At 41.8% G+C, this 20,514-nt stretch overlaps 1 protein-coding gene across 5 annotated transcripts in view; it reads right to left on the bottom strand.

The window, feature by feature from the left end:
* LOC124038134 (insulin-degrading enzyme-like) overlaps positions 1–20,514 on the bottom strand; it is a 51,255-nt gene that overhangs the window by 12,513 nt on the left and 18,228 nt on the right. For 4 of the 5 annotated variants that reach the window (XM_046353633.1, XM_046353632.1, XM_046353631.1 and 1 more), the window contains 14 exons: positions 18,090–18,202; positions 16,387–16,549; positions 16,108–16,200; positions 15,864–15,955; positions 14,277–14,357; positions 13,788–13,891; positions 12,029–12,131; positions 7,849–7,971; positions 7,274–7,356; positions 6,844–6,988; positions 2,502–2,612; positions 2,086–2,206; positions 1,297–1,388; positions 540–651 (listed from right to left, as the gene is read on the bottom strand). In XM_046353633.1, coding sequence (XP_046209589.1) covers positions 540–651; positions 1,297–1,388; positions 2,086–2,206; positions 2,502–2,612; positions 6,844–6,988; positions 7,274–7,356; positions 7,849–7,971; positions 12,029–12,131; positions 13,788–13,891; positions 14,277–14,357; positions 15,864–15,955; positions 16,108–16,200; positions 16,387–16,549; positions 18,090–18,202 — 1,536 coding nt within the window. Of the gene's footprint in view, positions 1–539; positions 652–1,296; positions 1,389–2,085; positions 2,207–2,501; positions 2,613–6,185; positions 6,331–6,843; positions 6,989–7,273; positions 7,357–7,848; positions 7,972–12,028; positions 12,132–13,787; positions 13,892–14,276; positions 14,358–15,863; positions 15,956–16,107; positions 16,201–16,386; positions 16,550–18,089; positions 18,203–20,514 lie in introns of all 5 variants that reach the window. The other variant, XM_046353630.1, reaches the window with a different exon arrangement.

Raw genomic sequence — 20,514 nt, 5'->3', positions numbered from 1 at the left:
TTCACTGGCACTCAAAATCCCATAAGATGAGTGGAAGCAAGCAAGCAATAGAAGTACATGTCTGAAAGTTCTAAACCTGTTCAAAACATTTCTGTTGGGAAGCTATAAATTGTGTTTCTGTCCCCGACTGGCGTCCGGAAGGATCCAGGCCCGAAACAAATCCCTCAGCAGGACACAGGATGTTTCCAGGTGGCCCAGACAGCCCTGCTTTCTTCTTCCCCATGCTCAAGTTACCTAATGTCATCAGGAAAAGTGTGGCACAGGTGTGTTGTTGTGCAGTGTCTTGTGTAGGGTGTGTAAAAGGTTAAGGGAGGGAAAAAAAGTGTGTGTATTGTATTTCCCAGTGATGTCCATTTCCCCTTGTTAAGTGAGCCTTTCCCCCTAGGACATTGGAGGGTCATTGACACAAAGGTGTTACCCAAGCACAGGTCCTAATGTAGGCCAGACTGTTGGGTAAGAAACCTTCAGCAGGGTCACCATGGGCATGGCTGGCAGGTACAGGAGGGTGAAGGGAGTGATGGACAGGGCACTTGACCTACCATCTGGCACCTGCACCTCCCTGTAGCGAATCAACTGGCTTGGTAAGAGGGGCTTGGTGTGGGCTTGATTCATAAGCGTGTCCTCAACCATCTGCATCATGCCTAGAGCAGACTGGCGAAAGGGAGAAAAAGTAAACGTGAGAGGGGTGCAAATGATATAAATCAGTGTATTAATCCACCTTTAAAATGTGTTAAGATTCCTCTTATCATCCGCATCGCTCGTTTCCCACATCTTCTAGGGTAAATAGCAGATGCCCATATATAGGGCCTGCCACTGAATCGTAAACAACACTGCTACAATATTCTGTCCACGCAGTACAAGCTCCATCTAAGGTAATAGGAGCCCTGCAGAGCACGGTGAGTCTTTATAGTGATGAAGTGGACCATTGCCCCCGCTGGTGCATCCAATTCCCTCTCCACTAGACTGTGACACCTCTCCACTGGGCATCATTATCAGAGATAAGGATGACTGTTCATGGACAGCTGGGATCTTATATAAAGTCTGTGATTTGATCTGAGGATCTTATCAGGGTTTGACATTACATTTGACGGTGTGTGACGGTTCTGTGACATAAGGATTCCACTTAAAACCTATAAAGGAGTGGAGAGGCTGACTTTATAAGCAGTTATAGAACCAATCCACATTCTACACATATAATATCTGTGTGTGTGTGCACGCACATCTGTCTTCGTCTGCCTGTAACGAACAAAATAATACAACAGTCTGTTCACACGAAGGTAGCAACATCAAACAAACCTCCTTGGTGATGTTGCCATGGAGAAGGGTCTCGATGTGTAACCGTGACAATAGTTGAGGTATAAAGGCCTTGAGGCGGGGGAGAGTGACATCTAGAAGACACATTCAGATGGAAGCAATCAGAGTTATCATAATCAGGCTAGAACAGAATCGAAAGCATTGCAGTCATGTGGACTCTGCCTGCCACCACATAGGGCAGAAATGTACACACACGCACACACACACACACAGAGAAACATTCATACGAGCTTGGAGACCTGCAGAAAACACTTTCTCTCTGCGTAGGTTGGTCCATCTGAATTCACACATCGTCTGACCCAGATTCATTCAGTTAGTGATGAGAGGTGATGGATGAGCAGCCAGGGTAACTGGGAAAGGAAAGGGAGGACAGAGCAGTAGCCTGTCTAAAAACCAGGCACAGGGTACTGAGGATGGAGACCCAGAGAAGGGGAACAGGGGCACTAAATCAACACATAGGCACTAGAGTAGGTGAAATAGGGACAAGTTTATTTGAGGTAATAAATGAGAACAGGTTGCATTGCACTGTACCCAGACAGAAAGTGAACTGAGCCTCAAGTGATACACAGGACATCTGTCGAGGCTCCATCGAGAAAACATAATATACTGAACAGTACAGACAGTACATCTGCTCCCCTTCCTCTGGTGAGACTTTCACTGCGGAGAAATGACTGCAGCTCAGGGAGGAGCTCAAAAACTGGCTCAGCGTTCAAATGAGGGGCAGAGAGATAGGAAGGAGTGTGTGTGCGTTTGTGTGAGAGAATGGCTCACCGTCCAGGGCCTCCTTGAGCTCATCTTTGGTCCAGGCCACCTCTGTCATCAGCAGACGCAGGTAGTACATGGCATGCTGATGGGGTTGCTCTGCCCGGAAGTTGTTCAGTGACCTCATATACTGGAGGAAGGGTCCAGGGCAATATTATTATAATTTGGTAAGTCCTTATATTTGTCCCATTTCACACACGTACAAGTCTGTATTATTAGGCATGTGTGAATAGTTTTTTGCATATCCCACTCTCCCTGAGACTGCTAGGCTAACTGTCGCCCATATGAAGGTAGCTCTGGTGTGCCATGGGGTCAAACACAATATCACAAAATAAAAAAACTTTGGATCTGATATAATGGGTAATATCATAGCCTGAGTACATGTGTGTGGGTGGGTGTGGGTGGGGGTTGGATGCTTAGCTTACCGCTTCCTTGATGATGTCAAAGCGTTTCTCGTCAATCTCAAAGTTGGCCATCTTCTCAATGATCTTCTTCAGCAGGATGTGCTGCTTGTCATTGTAGCCTTTCACTGAGAGCTGTGGGAAGGAGACGAAAGGAAAAGGGCGAGAGTGAAAAAGTAGGCATAATGTGAGTGTCAAAGCACCTGTAGGAAACCTTGAAATGTGTGGATGAGAAAGCTAAAGTAAAACTAAGACAGCAATTTTTCAGACCACCCTCCCAAACCTCCAGTCCTGCCCTGGCCCAACCTCTGTCTAAGACACGTCAACCTCATTCCACAGAGGGCCGAGTGTCTGCGAGTTTTCACTCCTCCCTTGTACTTGATTAATCAAGGTCACTAATTAGTAAGGAACTACCCTCACCTGCTTGTCTAAGATGTACCCGAGCTCAATTTCAAGTCTCATAGCAACAGGTCTGAATACTTATGTAAATAAGGTATTTCAGATATTTCATTATTTAATAAATTAGCACAAAAAAAGTGTGCTTTTTCATTATGGGCTATTGTGTGTAGATTGATGAGGAAAAAATACGTTACAGCCTTTTTCTAAAATGGATTAAATTCAACAAAATGTGGAAAAAGTATGAATACTTTCCAGAATGCACTATATTAGTAGACTATATGTAAAGACCAGATTCAATTGAGAATAGTCTGATGGGTGAGAATATTATCGAGCATATTTGCTTGTCCAATTTGTGAACGAGAGTTATGAAGTGTGTGCAGGCTGCGCAAGAAACAGCAGCGGGCTTGCCTTTCATGCAACTTTTTTCACAATCATCATTAGAGTCGCATCATGCAGCCTTAGACCTAGCGCGGGAAGTACGGGTGATGAAGCACCCCCTGAACCCAACCCCCCAAAAAAGCATAATCATAAAAAAATGCAAGTGCCTTTACGAGTCCTGTAGTAGCGGACCGATATAGACGTCTGTAGCGCAGGCAGCACAAACATCTTCCAACTGCGATGGCTTTAGAATGTATTAGAAATCAAAACATATGGCCTAACGTTTGTATCAGAACTAAAGTTGCTCAAATAACTCAAATTGGGCATATAGGAGGACCTGTTTGTTCTCTTGGTTAATCGCTCAACACAGAACAGCCGCATTGTTTGGGAAAAAATATCCTTTCCATTTTATTCAACTACGTTCAATTGTATTGTCCTTACTATAAAATAATCCCACGGGAATTCTAAGCAGATCTTGGGCTGCTAAATGAACTAGTGTTGCCCACAGCCATAGCAGGGCCTACATTAAGGACGACTCCTTAATGTAGTACTATATCTATTCTGTTCTTCTGAAATAGGCTACATTTTCTTCATATCGTGTTTCTTTAGACCTGCCTGAAATAAATAAAATGTTTTTGTGACGTGTAGGCTATATTAAATAGATTTATTAGACTTTAAAATGTAAAAAAAAAAAAAAAAAAAGTCCACATCAGTGGCTTGTGTGTGTAGCCCGGAGATGCGAAACATGTTTATGTTAACTAACAGTCAATTACCGCAAGTCCGTCAGATATTTGCATGACAATCGCCGGCCGACAAAATGTAGTGACCGCCACATCCTTATGGGTCTGTAGTGAACTACTCAACTCGTCCCTCAAGGTTTACACGGCAAGCATTGTGCATTACAATCTACTGCAAATGCATTTCCCTTTATTCATCTAGCTCAGTGACAAGCTACCAATAACCGATGCAAGTGAGTGGTTGTGTGTGTGCATGCGACTGTAGTGTGTCAAATTGTGCATGATCGGAGCCCGGTCAAGGTTACATGAAACTCTGCTGTGCATCCTCCAAACCTTCTGGCCCCTTCATGAACCAGCAATAGCCTCAGGCTGCAGCGTTTTGCTCTCGAAAAAAAAATCACCTTCTCCTTCTCCCTGACACACACATACTGACACCAGTTAACTCTAATCACTTCCAACATCATTACCCTTGACGAGCCCCCAGCCATTTTGTGCTGACTCAACTCTATTACTCCCGGAGCTTGGAAGAGCTAATATATAATATATATAATATATAGCTAATATATTGGCCGGAATGTAGAATTAAAAGCATTATTTCCTAAGTATGTAGCATCAACCCATGATTGATTAGCCTATATAACATGTATTATCCTATTCTTAAGTAGTCTTATTTATGACCTTGACATCACATAGCAGCAGTGAGTAAGACCGCTTTATTCTGCACACAAGCTATTATTTCAGAGGTGGGCCTAGTTTGGATGTTAGTCAAACGTCAGTCGTGAAATTAGTCAGTTGCTTAAGTTAAAGAGGGAAACCAAAAGCACCACAAACCAAAGCTACAGATGAGCAGTGAAAAGACAAGCACATTGGGCATCTTGATTCACAATTTCACAGACACATACCAAAACCTCATTCCAATACTAACCTCTGAAAATAGTGTTGAGGGCCAATTTAAAAATAAAATCTTGCGAATGCTATTATCTATGCGTACAATGCCAGCTCCAGTCTGTAACTTGCTTTTGGAATCATGAGTCAGCAGAATTTCACAGTACCTATACATTTGTCAGAGGATAAGCAATGTTTGCCTTTATTCCTTTATGACTTGTGAAGGAGACACTGTTCTACTATCTGGCTGATATTGACAGCAAATGAGTTTCAAACTGGCTGCTAACAATGCATTAAAATAAAATAAATGAAATGTGAAAGAATGTATGAAGTTCTATCTGGGTGTATTAGTTGTGGTGTGTTTTGGGAGTGATTCGGTGAAATCAACAAAGCCAAACATGTGTCTTTCAAGACAGGCAGTCTGCTGACAAGGTCTGGATACAAATATGAACTCTATCAGTTGAATTTAGTCCATGTTGCCAGAGACGTATTTGATGAATGGAAAGTTAATATTCAACTTCATATCAGTTAAACGGCATGCCTTGAGGACTAGATGTGGCTATCCTTGCAGTGAAACCACAAGTGGGCACATAGACAGGACATAGGAAGTAGTGATGTGCAGTCTACAAAATATTTATTTTTGAGCAACTTTTTACTGACTCAAGACTCGTTCATTTTAGTTGTTAGTTTATCAATGGACACAGCTTTGTAGAACCAAAACACACACAGTCTGCATCAGCTCAACAAACTCCTTCGGAGGGCGGCTGCAGTTCGTGAACAATATTGTGCTGCTCTCTCGCGGTAGTCAAGCAATTGCATTCCGCCAAGAGTGGTTGACAATCTAGTCCGGTTGCGGTCACAAATAGACCTTTTCAAAAAGATAAGTAATTGTATTTGTATGCCTACTAGTAATCAACAAAATGTACATTCTTAGAAGTACACTTGTATAAAAGTCCCAGTCACCAATGAAAGCTCCAAGAAGCCCCCTATGGTGAACAAGTAGGGGGAACTGCATGCTCTGGGCATTACTGAATCAAATTATAAAGAGTTGTTCTTTTCACTGAATGAGTTGAAAAGACCAGAGTCAGTAAAAAGAGTTGAACTTCCCACCACTAATAGGAAGGGAGGCTCTTGTACCTCCACATCTTCCTACACAGACAGACTAACATACAAACACACACACACACAAAAAGAGGACGTAGATAGAGGGGAACGGTAAAGCCAGTCCTGCACACTCAAAGCTTCAAGCTGGCGCCCTCCCTCGTCCCCCTAGCCATTAGGGGGGCATACAGACGGACGCTGTACTTACGAGGATGGCATTCATCCCTGAAGCTATGCCATAGACCAGCCCGGCAAGGCGGGCTGCATATGTATACTCTTTTAAATCATCCTTCAATAACCTGAGAAACAGGTAGGTCATGTTGCAGTGCAGGGGGTCTGAGTATAGGTAGCGACTAACAAAGAAAATAAAAAGACAAACAAAAAGAAGACATGAGTGTTGGGTGGGGGAGGTGGGATGAGGTTGTCAAAAAAGGACAGAGAGCAGGGTGAGGAAACTGATAAAGAAGAGTATGTATATGCAGCCTCGCGACCGGCCTTTCTGTCCACCAAGGAGGGACGGAGTACTTTGTCGCTAAAGGCCACTACTTCTAGTGTGGACGCATCTTGAGGTGTCCATTTGCCATTCCTTTGTATAAGAGTTTTGATAGAAAAATACTGTTCCTCTTTCTGACAGGGAAGTACTTCACCAACTGACAATTTACGTTCAAATCCAAAACAGTGCCAGTACGAACGGGGAAACCGACAACTCTAGCGTTTCCAACGAGGTGATTTTGAGAGAGGGAGGGGGAAAGAAAAGATGAAGAGGATGTTGCAGCCAGGGCTGACACAAAGGCCCAGGTTGAGGGAGGAACGGGTGGGTTTGGGGTCGCGGCAACGTGGGGGCGATGGGAAATGATAATACTTACATACATCCCATAGATGGTATTTTGGAGGTCATAGTTCAAGCCTGCAAGCTCGGCTGCATATGCATACTCGTTGAGGGAGTCTTTGAGGAGCTCCAGGTACAAATAGGCCATGTTACAATGTATGGGGTCCACATACGCAAACGGGCTGTAGAGAAAATGGCAGTGGTGAATGACAGTAGCTACAACGCCACAGTTAGAATTCTCCCTCCAATTTGCTCTCCTTTAAAAACAGTTAGTGTTGCCTTCATTCAAAATTAGGGATCGGCAGGACAAGTGGGGTTCCATGGGGTTCCTCGTAATATGAATTCAAACTGCAGTATTCGAGTACTATAACTACAATAGGTTGTATGAGGAAAACAAGACAAAAGTTTAATCACATTACATATCACATCATCTCATACACCTCAATGGCTGTGGTTTGTCTACCAACCTGAAGAACTCAAAGTTCAGGCATGCCTTTGGTAGGAAAAACTTGTCATCCTGCTTGAACCACACCTTGCTCATAGCAGTGTCCTAGAAAAAAAAAACATGGTAAGATGAGCATTAGCAGCAGGTGCCATTGATAAGAAAAGGCTTGAAAAAAAGTTGGGCAGTCTGATATCATATACTTGCTTTGAAAAGAGATTGATCAAACCTCTACTACTGCCTTTGTACTTTATTGGGGTGAACAGCAGCCCAAAATTAAACACCGAAGCTTAGCTCAAAAGAGTTGTTCCACAAGAGACTCCAAATCGGTCAGCAGTAGTTACCACCACACACATCCTCCGATCTGAACACTGTAACAACGACAGTTGTTGACTAAATTCGGAACATCTAACTTCAATCACCATTTCCACATTACCATATGAAAGCATATGAACAGAGTCAGACACTTGAAACATGCAGCGACGTGTTCAGGTCTGTCGGCTTCTTGGCGAATGAAGTGACAACACTTTGATAGTGCAACATCCCGCCATTTTACATTTTAGTAATTTAGCAGATACTCTTATCCAGAGCGAGGCTTACCTTGATTAGAGTTGGTGCGGAGGGAGAGTCTTTCTCCAGAGGGTAGATATCAAAGTTGGTAGGAATGAACTCGTTCTTCATGGGTAGCTTGAACTTGCCATTGAAGTCGGCGTTTCCCCATTTCTGAAACACACAGACGAGTTAGCGAGTCCTCCTTGCTTAGTCAAGGGTTAGGTATGGAGTTTATTGATAGGTGACTAAAATGCTTCTGCACACCTATCCAACTACAGCCAATGAACTATAGATGAGGCAATGGGTAGTTCTTCTCCAGACCAACTGCCCATGACAGATTCTACATGACACAGGACCAACTATGTCCAGTGATGACAAAGGGATTACACACGAGGCTTTGACAGTATACCGTGAATACACAGGTATTTTGAAAGTCAAATTTCAATTAAAACGCAGTCTCAAATAGTTGCCTGTTCCTTTTAAATAGTCAGGCAACAGCACACATTTCAGCAAATAAACACCAGGTCTAACTGAATTGTTCACGAGGTTAAATGCTAAATTAAATAATTCAGCAATGACAAATTGCAATCATCCGTTTAGCGTCAGTAAGAAAACTGCTAGCAGCTGTGAACTGCTAACTAACAAGCACACAAAAAAACTAACAGTAAACTTCGGTAGTACAGACCCACAGAAAGTTGGCCGATTGCCCTCTAGTGGCAAAATAAAGAACCGCAGGAAATGTAGTCAATGAGAAGAAGAATTATTCTGTCAAGTAAGTTTTTTTTACCCCGAAATAGAGGCATACTTAGACAAAAGAAACATGACAGTAACCTTATTTCCCTCCAACCCTTTCATGCGGCTGAATTATCTGACACATGAAAAGTCACTACTGGGCTGATGGAAACAGGAAACGCCGGTACAATTTTATAATAACCAACAGACAATGTTTGTTCGACGATGTGATCATTGTGTGTCGGTAAAATAATTATGCGAGAAATGGCTACAGATTAAATAAATAAATTAACTTCACAGGGTGGTGAATGTGCAAGTTGATGAGCTTGATGCTCTTTTCCAATAAAAAACAAGGGTCTTATTCTGGTGACATGATGATCGATGCTTGGCTCCCGTTTGACAAACAAAAATGATATTAATTGTAAAATATAGGTAGCCTTGGCACTTGTGCACATATATAGGTAGGTAGTCAAGGCTAGAGTGGGCACATTTGCTATAACGCAACAGTTCGTGACAAAACCATCAGTAGAGTTGAAAATGCGATTGAAATCCATTTAAATATTTCCATTTCGGTACATGGGATTTGAACCACAAAAGCTATTTTTAAGTGCACTACGTCATCACAGCCTTTTATCTGCAATAAGTGAGTTTGATGGAAACATCTTTGGTGAGAAAATGTGGTTTATGCAGATTTTTGAATATTTGCATGAAAATCTGTTGGATGGAAACCTAGCTAATGTGTAAATGACACTGCAGGAAAATGACACTGCAAGAAATTAAGAAATGTATTAAAATGCTGGAAGTGAATGATGGAATTAAACCATTAACTATGCAAATGAGCAAAAGCTGTGGGCATTAAGGAAATAGATCCCTGACTCAAATAGAATACAGTCTAATAAGCACCTGTTGTTTTCAGTGACTTAAGCAAATGAATGCTTGAGCTATTATTTGAAGTTTTACAGCACTCATGGTATAATTTTCAATACCGTCAAGCTTCTTTTTAAGTAATTATCTATAGGTTAATAGATAACAGATCGCGTTCTTAATTACAAGTCACATTTTTCATTACGAAGCTTACAGTCGTTCACCAGAACAGTTGAGCCAGTCAAGTATTGTTTTGTTTACAAAGAGAGCTAGCTTCATGAGTCAGCATAAGTTGATCAAGTTTAAATAGATAACATAAATATGAAGGTTAATCTGCGTCTAAATTGTACTGAATACTCTCCAGCTGTGGTTCAATTTAGCAAAGTGGCTAACTTGTTTCTGCTGTTGAGCCTTACAACTCCCCACCCTGGTTCAATATCCCTGCTGTCTAATATTTGCTTTGTGCGTGCAGCAAACGGAGTATACTTTTGAAATGCAGTGCATTCAGAAAGTTAACAGCCTCGAGTCTTCTTGGGTATGACGCTACAAGCTTGGCACACCTGTATTTGGGGAGTTTATCCCATTATTCTATGCAAATCCTCTCAAGCTCTGTCAGTGGATAGGGAACGTTGCTGCACAGCTATTTTCAGGCCTCTCCAGGCGTATGTAAATAATGTATTTGTGATTTTTTTTTTATAATTCCGCAATGTCTTAAAACATGTTTTCGCTTTGTGTGTAGATTGAGGACTTTATTTATTTTTTCTTATCCATTTTAGGATAAGGCTGTAACCTAACAAAATGTGGGAAAAAGTCAAGGGGTCTGAATACTTTCCGATAGCATTGTACAACTTTGAGCTGGATTGTCTGTCTTTGTAAATATACTGAAAAAAATATAAATGCAACAATTTTACTAACTATAGATAGATATCAGTCAACTGAAATAAATTAGGCCCTAATCTATGAATTTCACCACTGGGCAGGGGCGCAGCCATGGGTGGGTCTAGCTCCCAAGTGAGTGGGCTTCTGCCCTCCTAGGCACACCCATGGCTGCACCCCCAGCCACTGTAGAGCCAGGCCCAGTCAATCCGAATTAGTTTTTCCCCACAGACAGTAATACTCCTCCGTTTCATCAGCAGTCTGGGTGGCTGGTCTCAGATGATCCCACAGGTGAAAAAGCCAGATGTGGAGGTCCTGGGCTTGCGTGCTTAAATGTGGTCTGCGGTTGAGGCCGGTTAGAAGTACTGCCAAATTCTCTAAAATTATGTTGGAGGCGGCTTATGGTAGAGAAGTGAACATCAAATTCTCTGGCAACAGCTCTGGTGGACATTCCTGCAGTCAGCATGCCAAGTGCACACTCCCTCAAAACTTGAGACATCTTGTGGCATTGTGTGACAAAACTGCACATTTTAGAGGGGCCTTATTGTTCCCAGCACAAGGTGCACCTTTGTAATGATCATGCTGTTCGATCAGCTCTATGATATGCCACTCTTGTCAGGTGGATGAATTTTCTTGGCAAAGGAAAAATGCTCACTAATAGGGATGTAAACAAATTTGTGCACAAAATTGCGAGAAATTTGCTTTTTGTGCGTATGGAACATTTCTGGGACCTTTATTTCAGCTCATGATACATGGGACCAACACTTTACTTGTTACGTTTATATTTTTTGTTCAGTGTAGTTCGCTTGTGGTCATTAGCATTTAGCTAGCATCCGCTATGGGAATTCTCTAGTACTTTGTTAGCATTCTGGTAGACATTATTTGGGATTTTTTTTGAGTTTGAAAACAAAAAGCACCACCTTGTGACCTATGACGTTAACGCCATATACCCTGTTATGGCACAAGGACAGTATAAAAAGGTGTGAAAATCTGGATACTGCTCAATCCTAAAACACACCAGGCAGATTCTTTAAAAAAACATCCATAGACTGTTGGGTTGGCTGTGGTTAGATAGTTGTGTGGAAACCTTTAGGAGAAAGACACCACTAAAAGGTCATGAAATGTACAGCGTTGGCTTTGGGAGTATTAAAGCCTTCCACAAAAGCTTTTTCTGCTTTTGGAACCTCATAAGGTCAGGGGAGTTTGTGGCCCTGGGAATTGTTTCAGAAAGGTGAATTGAGAACATTCACAGTGCTAGTGTCAGTCTGCCTGCAAATGGATTTTTCCAAAACATCTTACATTTCCATCCTAAAGCTGCTTTTACACTGAATAGAAAAAAAGTCAGCAAACTCTTGAGCAAACATCTGCGGCTTTAAACATCATTCACCACTGGGATGTTGACTGTGGATCAACAGCACCTTACCCATAAGCCATTTGTTTTCTTACTCATGGTATGATAAACCTTAGATTATGTTGGAATGTGTGACAGCAAGTGGATGATTGAAGATTCCTTCAAGCATTGCCAGTGGGCGATTTACAAAGATGCCCAGTAGGTAAGGTTAATCTTAGATCTGGCCTTATTTCATTGTGCCCCCATTTCCTTTCCTGCACCGAAGGAGAAGGTCTGAAGGGAGGTACATCTGATCTCCGACAACGCATGATGAGGAGAGGACGTGTGAAATCAAGGAAAGGCCTTTAGCATCACCCACAGGGTGATGAGTATATGGAAAAGCTGTCGAGTTTGAATGTGTCTCACCTTGAGGATCTCTTCAGATATGGGCTCCTGTTTGTAGTGAGTCCCGTACCATTCCTCCGTCTTGTCCGTCTGCCCTTCGAACGACTTTGAGACAACTGCGACTCTGCAGATGGGAGGACAAACAGAGACGGGTTTCATTATTATTGGCATTTATAAACCCACGTCAGACCGGTTAGGAGTTATAAACAATTCATTTTCCCTGAGCAGCTGGCGCTAGATACTTAGCTGCCCTTACGACTCAACTGTATAATAACACTGGGTATAGGAGGGTCGGGAGGCTCCAGTCAATTACAATTTGTAGGGTCAATGTGATTAAAACAGATAAGTGGTGCAGATAGCCAGCCAATGTGATAACTAGAAAAGTTACATTTCCCACAGAAAATGTGTAGTAGCAGTGACTGTAGAAATGGTAGCATTGATTCTAGCAGTATCAGAAGAAGTAATCATAGTAGAAGTAGGGACTTTAGTATTAGTAGTGACTGAAGTGGAGAAGCAGCGATTGTGGTGGTAGTAAAACTGCAGAATGTGTTATTGAACTCCCCCAGTGTTTAAGTTAAACCCGTTCCTGAAAGTTCTCTGGCAGTTAATTCAACAGTGGGAAGTTTGGGGGTGTTGAGGTAAATCTGCCATGAAAATGACTGTAAACAGAGTGTGTAATGAGAAATGTAAGATCGCATTTAGATTTACTGTACACAATTTTATGGTTAAATGACATGACTTAATGGCTCCACTACTAGCCTAATGATTGTGTAACAACATGTATGACCTTGGTTGGTTGTTATTCAAGTCTACTCAGTTGATGTTCAGCATCAGCAAGACCCACTTGTTGATGCTTATTTATAAAACCCTCTTAGGCCTCACACACCACCCCCCCATCTGAGATATCTACTGCAGCCCTCATCCTCCACATACAACACCCGTACTGCCAGTCACATTCTGTTAGAAGGCCTCAAAGCATACACATCCCTGGGTTGCTACTCTTTTCAGTTCGCTGCAGCTTGCGACTGGGACGAGCTGCAACAAACACTCGATAAAACTAACCAGTTTTTATCTCAATCTCTTAATTCAAAGACTCAATCATGGACACTCTTACTGAAGGTTGTGACTGCTTTGTGTGATGTATTGTTGTCTCTTCTTGCCTTTTGTGCTCTTGTCTGTGCCCAATAATGTTAGTACCATGTTTTGTGCTGCTACCATGTTGTGTTGTCACCATGTTGTGCTGTCATGTGTTGTTTCCTTGCTATGTTGTCATCTTAGGTTTCTCTTTTTGTAGTGTTCTCTCGCTTGTTGCGATTGTATTTATTTTTAATCCCAGGCCCTCGTCCCTGCAGGAGGCCTTTTGGTAGGCCGTCATTGTAAATAAGAATGTTATTAACCGACTTGCCTACTTAAATAACATTTTTTGAAACAATGTCATCTTATCTGATTGTTTGTAACCATGGACTGCAACATCTGCTCAAACACCGGGTTACCATATAAAAGGCTCTTAAAAACAGAGGCGTCGTAAGTGTATTATCATGTACCCATGTTACACTACTGAGAAAAACTGACGTAGCTGAGCCAATCTTTACTGCGCGGGTCTGATTTTGCATCCAACAGTTGCTGAAACCATGCTGGAATGAAAAATGTTTAGAATAAATAATATATACACATCTCCAAGCTAGCAGTATGGTTCATCCGGATGGGTATAATAGTGTGAAAATGGTATAGGAGAGCAGAGTAAACAGAGTTAGTGACCCAGTGAAGAGTTGCAACTGACCTGACATATTCTGGCCTCAGCTTGTCCAGGACCATGTCTATCAGGTCTGGCCTGAAGTCTTCCAGCAGGTACTCTGCTGCTAGGATCTCCTCCAGAGGGTAGTACTGCAAAACAGAGGACAAACAAAACGGTCTCGGCGCTAACAATGGGGAGGCCTTTGACTAACACATGCAGGGGAACACTTTACTGGAGCACAGGAATACAGAACTGGTGTTAATTTCACACAAAAAAAGATGTACACAATGAATCTCAACAGACAAAAATACACTGGACATCCTACCCCGGTCCGACTGCCTTAATACCATAATATTTTGACATCAGCAGGAATGTCAGTTTAATTTAGTTTGGGGCTGAATCTATTAAGTCTTTATACACAAAATAAGAACTGGCAGACAAGGCACTCTGATGACAACATAGTCATCAAACGGAGCCACGGAAGCGCAGTGCACTTGTGGAGACGACCTTAAGAAAATAGAGAGCGCCACCTACGTGAAGTAATCCAGCCACTTTGGAGGTGTAGCCACGGGGCCGCTCCTTGTCTTTGAACCTGAAGGCCACTGTGTTCAAGTCCTGTGGAGGAGAAGAGAGACAAGTCATAGGTCAATCGCATAAAAATACAGTACTATTACATACAATGGAGAATTGAGCAACACAAGACAATTCTTCCATGTGTACTGTTACAGAAGTTTAACTAAGAGGATGACAAAAGGCCTATTTGATTAAGTTTCTCAGTCGTGGTTCTGATTTTATTTTGTTTGTAAAAAGGGCTATACATAAAATGTTAATGACGGATTGTTTTCTGACAACACATACTCTGGCTTCTAAGAGCTTCAGTGCATTTGGAAAGTATTCCGACCCCTTGATTTTTCCCAGATTCTATTTTACGTTACAGCCTTATTCTAAAATTGATTAAATTATTTCCTCAATCTACACACAAAACCCCATAATGACAAAGCAAGAACAATTTAGAAATGTTTGCAAACGTATTAAAATAGAAACCGAAATACCTTATTTACATAAGTATTCACACCCTTTGCTATGAGACTAAACTGAGCTCAGGTGCATCCTGTTTCCATTGAACATCCTGGAGATGTTTCTAAAACTTGGAGTCCACCTGTGGTAAATTCAATTGATTGGACATGATTTGGAAAGGCACACACCTGTCTATATAAGGTCCCACAGTTGACAATGCATGTCAGAGCAAAAACCAAGCCATGAGGTCAAAGGAATTGTCTTTAGAGCTCAGAGACAGGATTGTGTCAAGGCACAGATCTGAGGAAGGGTACCAAAACATTTCTGCAACATTGAAGGTCCCGAGAACACAGTGGCCTCCATTATTCTTAACTGGAAGAAGTTTGGAACGACCAAAAGCTGGCTGCTTGGCCAAACTGAACAATCGGGGGAGAAGGGCCTTAGGGAGGTGAACAAGAAACCAATGGTCACTGTCAGAGCTCCAAAGTTCCTCTGTGGAGATGAGAGATACTTCCATAAGGACAACCATCTCTGCAGCACTCCACCAATCAGGCCACTTGGAATTTGCCAAAAGGCACCTAAAGGACTCTCAGACCATGAGAAACAAGATTCTCTAGTCTGATAAAACCTATATTGAACTCTTTGGCCTTAAAGCCAAGCATCACATCTGGAGAAAACCTGGCACCACCCCTATGGTGAAGCATGGTGGTGGCAGCATCATGCTGTGGGTATGTTTTTCAGCGGCAGGGACTGGGAGACTAGTCAGGATCGAGGGAAAGATCCTTGATGAAGTCCTGAGCGTTCTGGAGCAGGTTCTCAGACTGGGGAAAAGGTTCACCTTCCAACAGAACAACCCTAAGCACACAGCTAAGACAACAGCTAAGACAATGTCCTTGAGTGGCCCAGCCAGAGCTGTTTTTGCTTTGTCATTATGCGGTAGTGTGTAGATTGATAAGGGGAAAAAACAAATTCATAGAGTTTAGAATAAGACTAACATACCAAAATGTGTAAAAGGGGTCTGAATACTTTCTGAATGAATCTGTATAGTGAGTGGACTGAGCTCAGACAGATTAGAAGTGAGTGGTACTACAGTGCAGTATTCACCTTGCACTCCTGGAAGACCCACTCCTGAGGCCCCTCAGTGCGCAGCTTCTGGACGTACTGGAACATGTGGAAGATGATGTCATCCACGTGCACTACAGAAACAAAATGACACTTCAGCTCACAGGGTTGAAACAGAAACCACCACACACAGACAAACACCTTTCTGACTTGAGGGTGTGGGCACATACACACACATGAACAAGATAGAAAAAAACTAAACAATCCCCGAGATCCTAATGCTTACGGAGTCCCTCCTCTGTCAGGTCCACATTGATGATGAAGAACATGAAGCCTTTCGCTCCCTCTTTCTGGCCGCCGACCAGTGTGTTCACCCAGCCTGCACAAGAATAAAGGGCATAGCCACCGCTGTCAATTCAAATATAAACAATTCTACACATAAACAGAATGTATTGTCAGTATAAACTCATAATTTATTAAGCTCACAATTTTGTACAAATATTTCTACCATTCCATCAAGCCCTAAATCTTAAAACCAAGATTCAATCACAGCCCTCTGGCCTACCTTTGGATTTCAGCTCAGACAGCAGGCTCCCTGGGCCCTCGTGGCCTATCAGGTGGCCCAGGTAGTGGCCTGGGTTGGACTTGTAGTACTTCTGCAGGTCTGGGATGGGGAACGTCACATACAAGTTCCTAATGTCCTTGATAGGCACCACTTTGTAGAATTGCTGTGTGGGGGGGGGGGATTTAGGAAGGAGACATTTAAATTGAGACTGAATAGGATCTCAGTTATACAACTCGGTTGCATTCGGAGCCTTTTAATTTTTCCACTTTATTAAATTAGTCTTATTCTCAAAATGGATTGTTTTCTCCCCCCTCATCAACCTGCACACAATTACCCATAATGACAAAGCAAAAAAAAGTTTAGAAATGATTGCAAAATAAATAATAAAATCAAGGATGATCAATGGAAACAGGATGCACCTGAGCTAAATTTCGAGTCTCATAGCAAAGGGTCTGAATACTTACGTAAATAAGGTATCTGACTTCTATTTGTAATACATTTGCAAATATTTCTACAAACCTGTTTTCACTGTCATTATGAGATGTTGTGTGTAGATTGATGAGGGGGGGAAAACAATTTAAATCGATTTTAGAATAAGGCTGTAGCGTAACAAAATGTGGAGAAAGTCAAGGGGTCTGAACACGTTCCCGAATGCACTGTATGCAAAGTAGCATAGGTAGTTTAAAGTGTGTGTGTGTGTGTGTGTCAGGGTTTCCGTTAGGACAATGAGGTGCCGGACAACGTGACCGGGAAGATTTACAGGCACTTAAGAAATTTACCAGACCCTTATGCATTTGGGGTGTCCACCCACCGTGCTCAGAATGACAGAAATCACATTTAGATTATGGTAATGCTGCCTAACAGAACATGCCACTCATGTAATGAAGCAGCCAACAAAACCAAATATTTGCTGGAAAACACCATTCTAAACAGCGCACCTGAAAGCAGTTCCATATATGACAGATGAAAATCTCTGTTTGAAAGAGGGGGAAAACTAAAGATCCCCAAAAAATTGGATTTGATTGCTAATATGACTAGTATTGTCCCTTTGCCTTCTGGACAACGAAAGAAAGTTATGAAAACCATAACGGTGGTTCCAATAGGGAAGTAACTTTGCCAAAACTATATAATTACTCCAGTCTACACAGAAATAAACAAAATCATTCACAAGTATTCACCAGAGGAATCAATGATTAGCTCCTTTAAAAAATGTTTTTTGAATGTTTAGAATCAAAAGCTCCTAAAGTGGTGGGTGACGTGCTTCAATTTTACCAGTTGAGAAATAAAAATCTATTTTTAATCATGAACCGAAACTGTTAACACGTGATTGCATTAAGGATTGTTACGCACTGAACGGGCTTATCAAAGCATGTTTTACTGCAGCAGCAACCAATTGAGGAATCGGAGAAATCCCGCTCAAAAATCGGCGCTACGCTGTTGAAAAAAAGAAATGACTAAAGCAAATATACAGGCCAATTTAATTCCACAAACTTATGCAAATTAACCTATAGCCCGATAAGCATGATGGTCAAACGTATACACATCGATTGGTATTTCCATCAATTAATAAAACAAATTCTCCAGGTCATTTTGGACAGCAACAGTTTTATTTACCGGCTTTACATTTGATGTATTTTATGGCCAAAAGCCGGCTAACGGAAACTGGAGTGTGTGTGTGTGTGTGCACAAACTAAGGAGCTCACCTTGAGGTGCTCCTCCTGGAAGGGGTGCTCAGGGAACTCTGGGATAGGTACATTCTTGTTCTCCACCTCTCCAAACAACTTGACCACCATGGTGGTGAGCTCATCTAATGACTCTATAAATGAGAAAAAGGGGACAGATGTTTCATTTATTAAAATACACAATCTTCCTGGGTTCAAACTCAAACCATTCAAATTGCAAAACACTTAAAAGCACAAACGTGTTCGCTATAACATTCTTGATACGCTTCCTTTACTGTAGTTGTAATTTAGCATGTAAAAACATGTAGATGAGGATGGACTGTTATCATCCTATAAGTTAGTTTTGAATAATGTACAGCAACAGGGGAGGTCAATATTGCTTAGCAAAATGCGCTACAAACCAGACAGTCTGTGTTGTTGTGAAAGCCATTAATTATGAGGTCATACCATCATAAACCTGGCTGTCAATTGCAGCTTATTTCATTTCACTGTAGAGGACATGGTGTCAGAAAATGCTAAATTTAAACTGGTAATGAACACAGCAGTGACACAGCCAACTGTATCCCCAGGTGCTTATTGGATCATGGCTCATCTGTGGAAAGTTGAACACCAGGGTTATTGAGGAATCATTTACTGGGGCAGGTGGGGAGTATTTGAGGAGAAATAGAAAATGTGCATCTATCCCTTTCAAGACGATTTGATACGTACCTAAACTCAGCAAAAAAGAAACATCCCTTTTTCACAACCCTTTCTTTCAAAGATAATAAAATTCGTAAAAATCCAAATAACTTCACAGATCTTCATTGTAAAGGTTTAAACACTGTTTCCCATGCTTATTCAATGAACCATAAACAATTTATGAACATGCACCTGTGGAACAGTCGTTCAGACGCTAGGCAATTAAGGTCACAGTTATGAAAACTTAGGACACTAAAGAGGTCTTTCTACTGACTCTGAAAAACACCAAAAGAAAGATGCCCAGGGTCCCTGCTCATCTGTGTGAACGTGCCTTAGGCATGTTGCAAGGAGGCACGAGGACTGCAGATGTGGCCAGGGCAATAAATTGCTATGTCCGTACTGTGAGATGCCTAAGACAGCAAGACAGGACAGACAGATGATCGTCCTCGCAGTTGCAGAATACGTGTAACACCACCTGCACAGGATCGGTACACCCAAACATCACACATGCGGGACAGGTACAGGATGGCAACAACAACTACCCGAGTTACACCAGGAACGCACAATCCCTCCATCAGTGCTCAGACTGTCCACAATAGGCGGAGAGAGGCTGGACTGAGGGCGTGTAGGCCTGTTGTAAGGCAGACATCACCGGCAACAACGTCGCCTATGGGCACAAACCCACCGTCACTGGACCAGACAGGACTGGCAAAAATATTCATAACCCTTTACTTAGTCCACATTTTGTTGTTACAGCCTGAAAATGTTGATTTACTTTTTTCTCCTCATCTACACACAATACCCCATAATGACAAAGTGAAAACATGTTAACATTTTACCAAATTATTGAAAATAACAATTTACATAAGAATTCACACCGAATCTATACTTTGCACACTTGGATGGTACAATATTTGCACATTATTCAAGCCCTGTCTAGTTGGTGGTTGATTGCTAGATAGCCATTTCCATATGTTGCCATAGATTTAAGACGATTAATGTCAAAATTGTAACAAGGCACCTCAAAATCATTTGTGTCGTCTTGGCAAGCAACTCAAGCGTATATTTGGCCTCATGTTTTATGTTATTGTCCTGCTGAAAGGTGAATTCATCTCCCAGTGTGTTAGAAAGCAGACAACCAGGCTTTCCTCTTGGACTTCGCTTGTGCTTTGCTCTTTTCTGTTTCTTTTATTCTAAAATATATACACTACCGTTCAAAGGTTTGGGGTCACTTAGAAATGTCCTTGTTTTTGAAAGAAAAGCACATTTTTGGACCATTAAAATAACATAAAATTAATCAGAAATAGTGTAGACATTGTTAATGTTGTAAATGACTATTGTAGCTGGAAACTGCTTATCTACATAGGTGTACGGAGGCCCATTATCAGCAACCATCACTCCTGTGTTCCAATGGCATGCTGTGCTAGCTAATCCAAGTTTATCATTTTAAAAGGCTAATTGATCATTAGAGAACCCTTTTGCAATTCTGTTAGCACAGCTGAAAACTGTTCTAATTAAAGAAGCAATAAAACTATCCTTCTTTTGACTAGTTGAGTATCTGGAGCATCAGCATTTGTGGGTTCGATTACAGGCTCAAAATGGCCAGAAACAAAGAACTTTCTTCTGAAACTCGTCAGTCTATTCTTGTTCTGAGAAATTACGGCTATTGCATGCAAGAAATTGCCAAGAAACTGAAGATCTCATAAAACGCTGTGTACTTCTCCCTTCACAGACCAGCGCAAACTGTCTAACCAGAATAGAAAGAGTG

Source organism: Oncorhynchus gorbuscha, linkage group LG06, assembly GCF_021184085.1.
Source record: "Oncorhynchus gorbuscha isolate QuinsamMale2020 ecotype Even-year linkage group LG06, OgorEven_v1.0, whole genome shotgun sequence".
In the NCBI taxonomy this organism is placed as follows: domain Eukaryota; kingdom Metazoa; phylum Chordata; class Actinopteri; order Salmoniformes; family Salmonidae; genus Oncorhynchus; species Oncorhynchus gorbuscha.
Note: the sequence above shows the minus strand (reverse complement) of the source record. Positions and strands in the feature narration are given on the sequence as shown.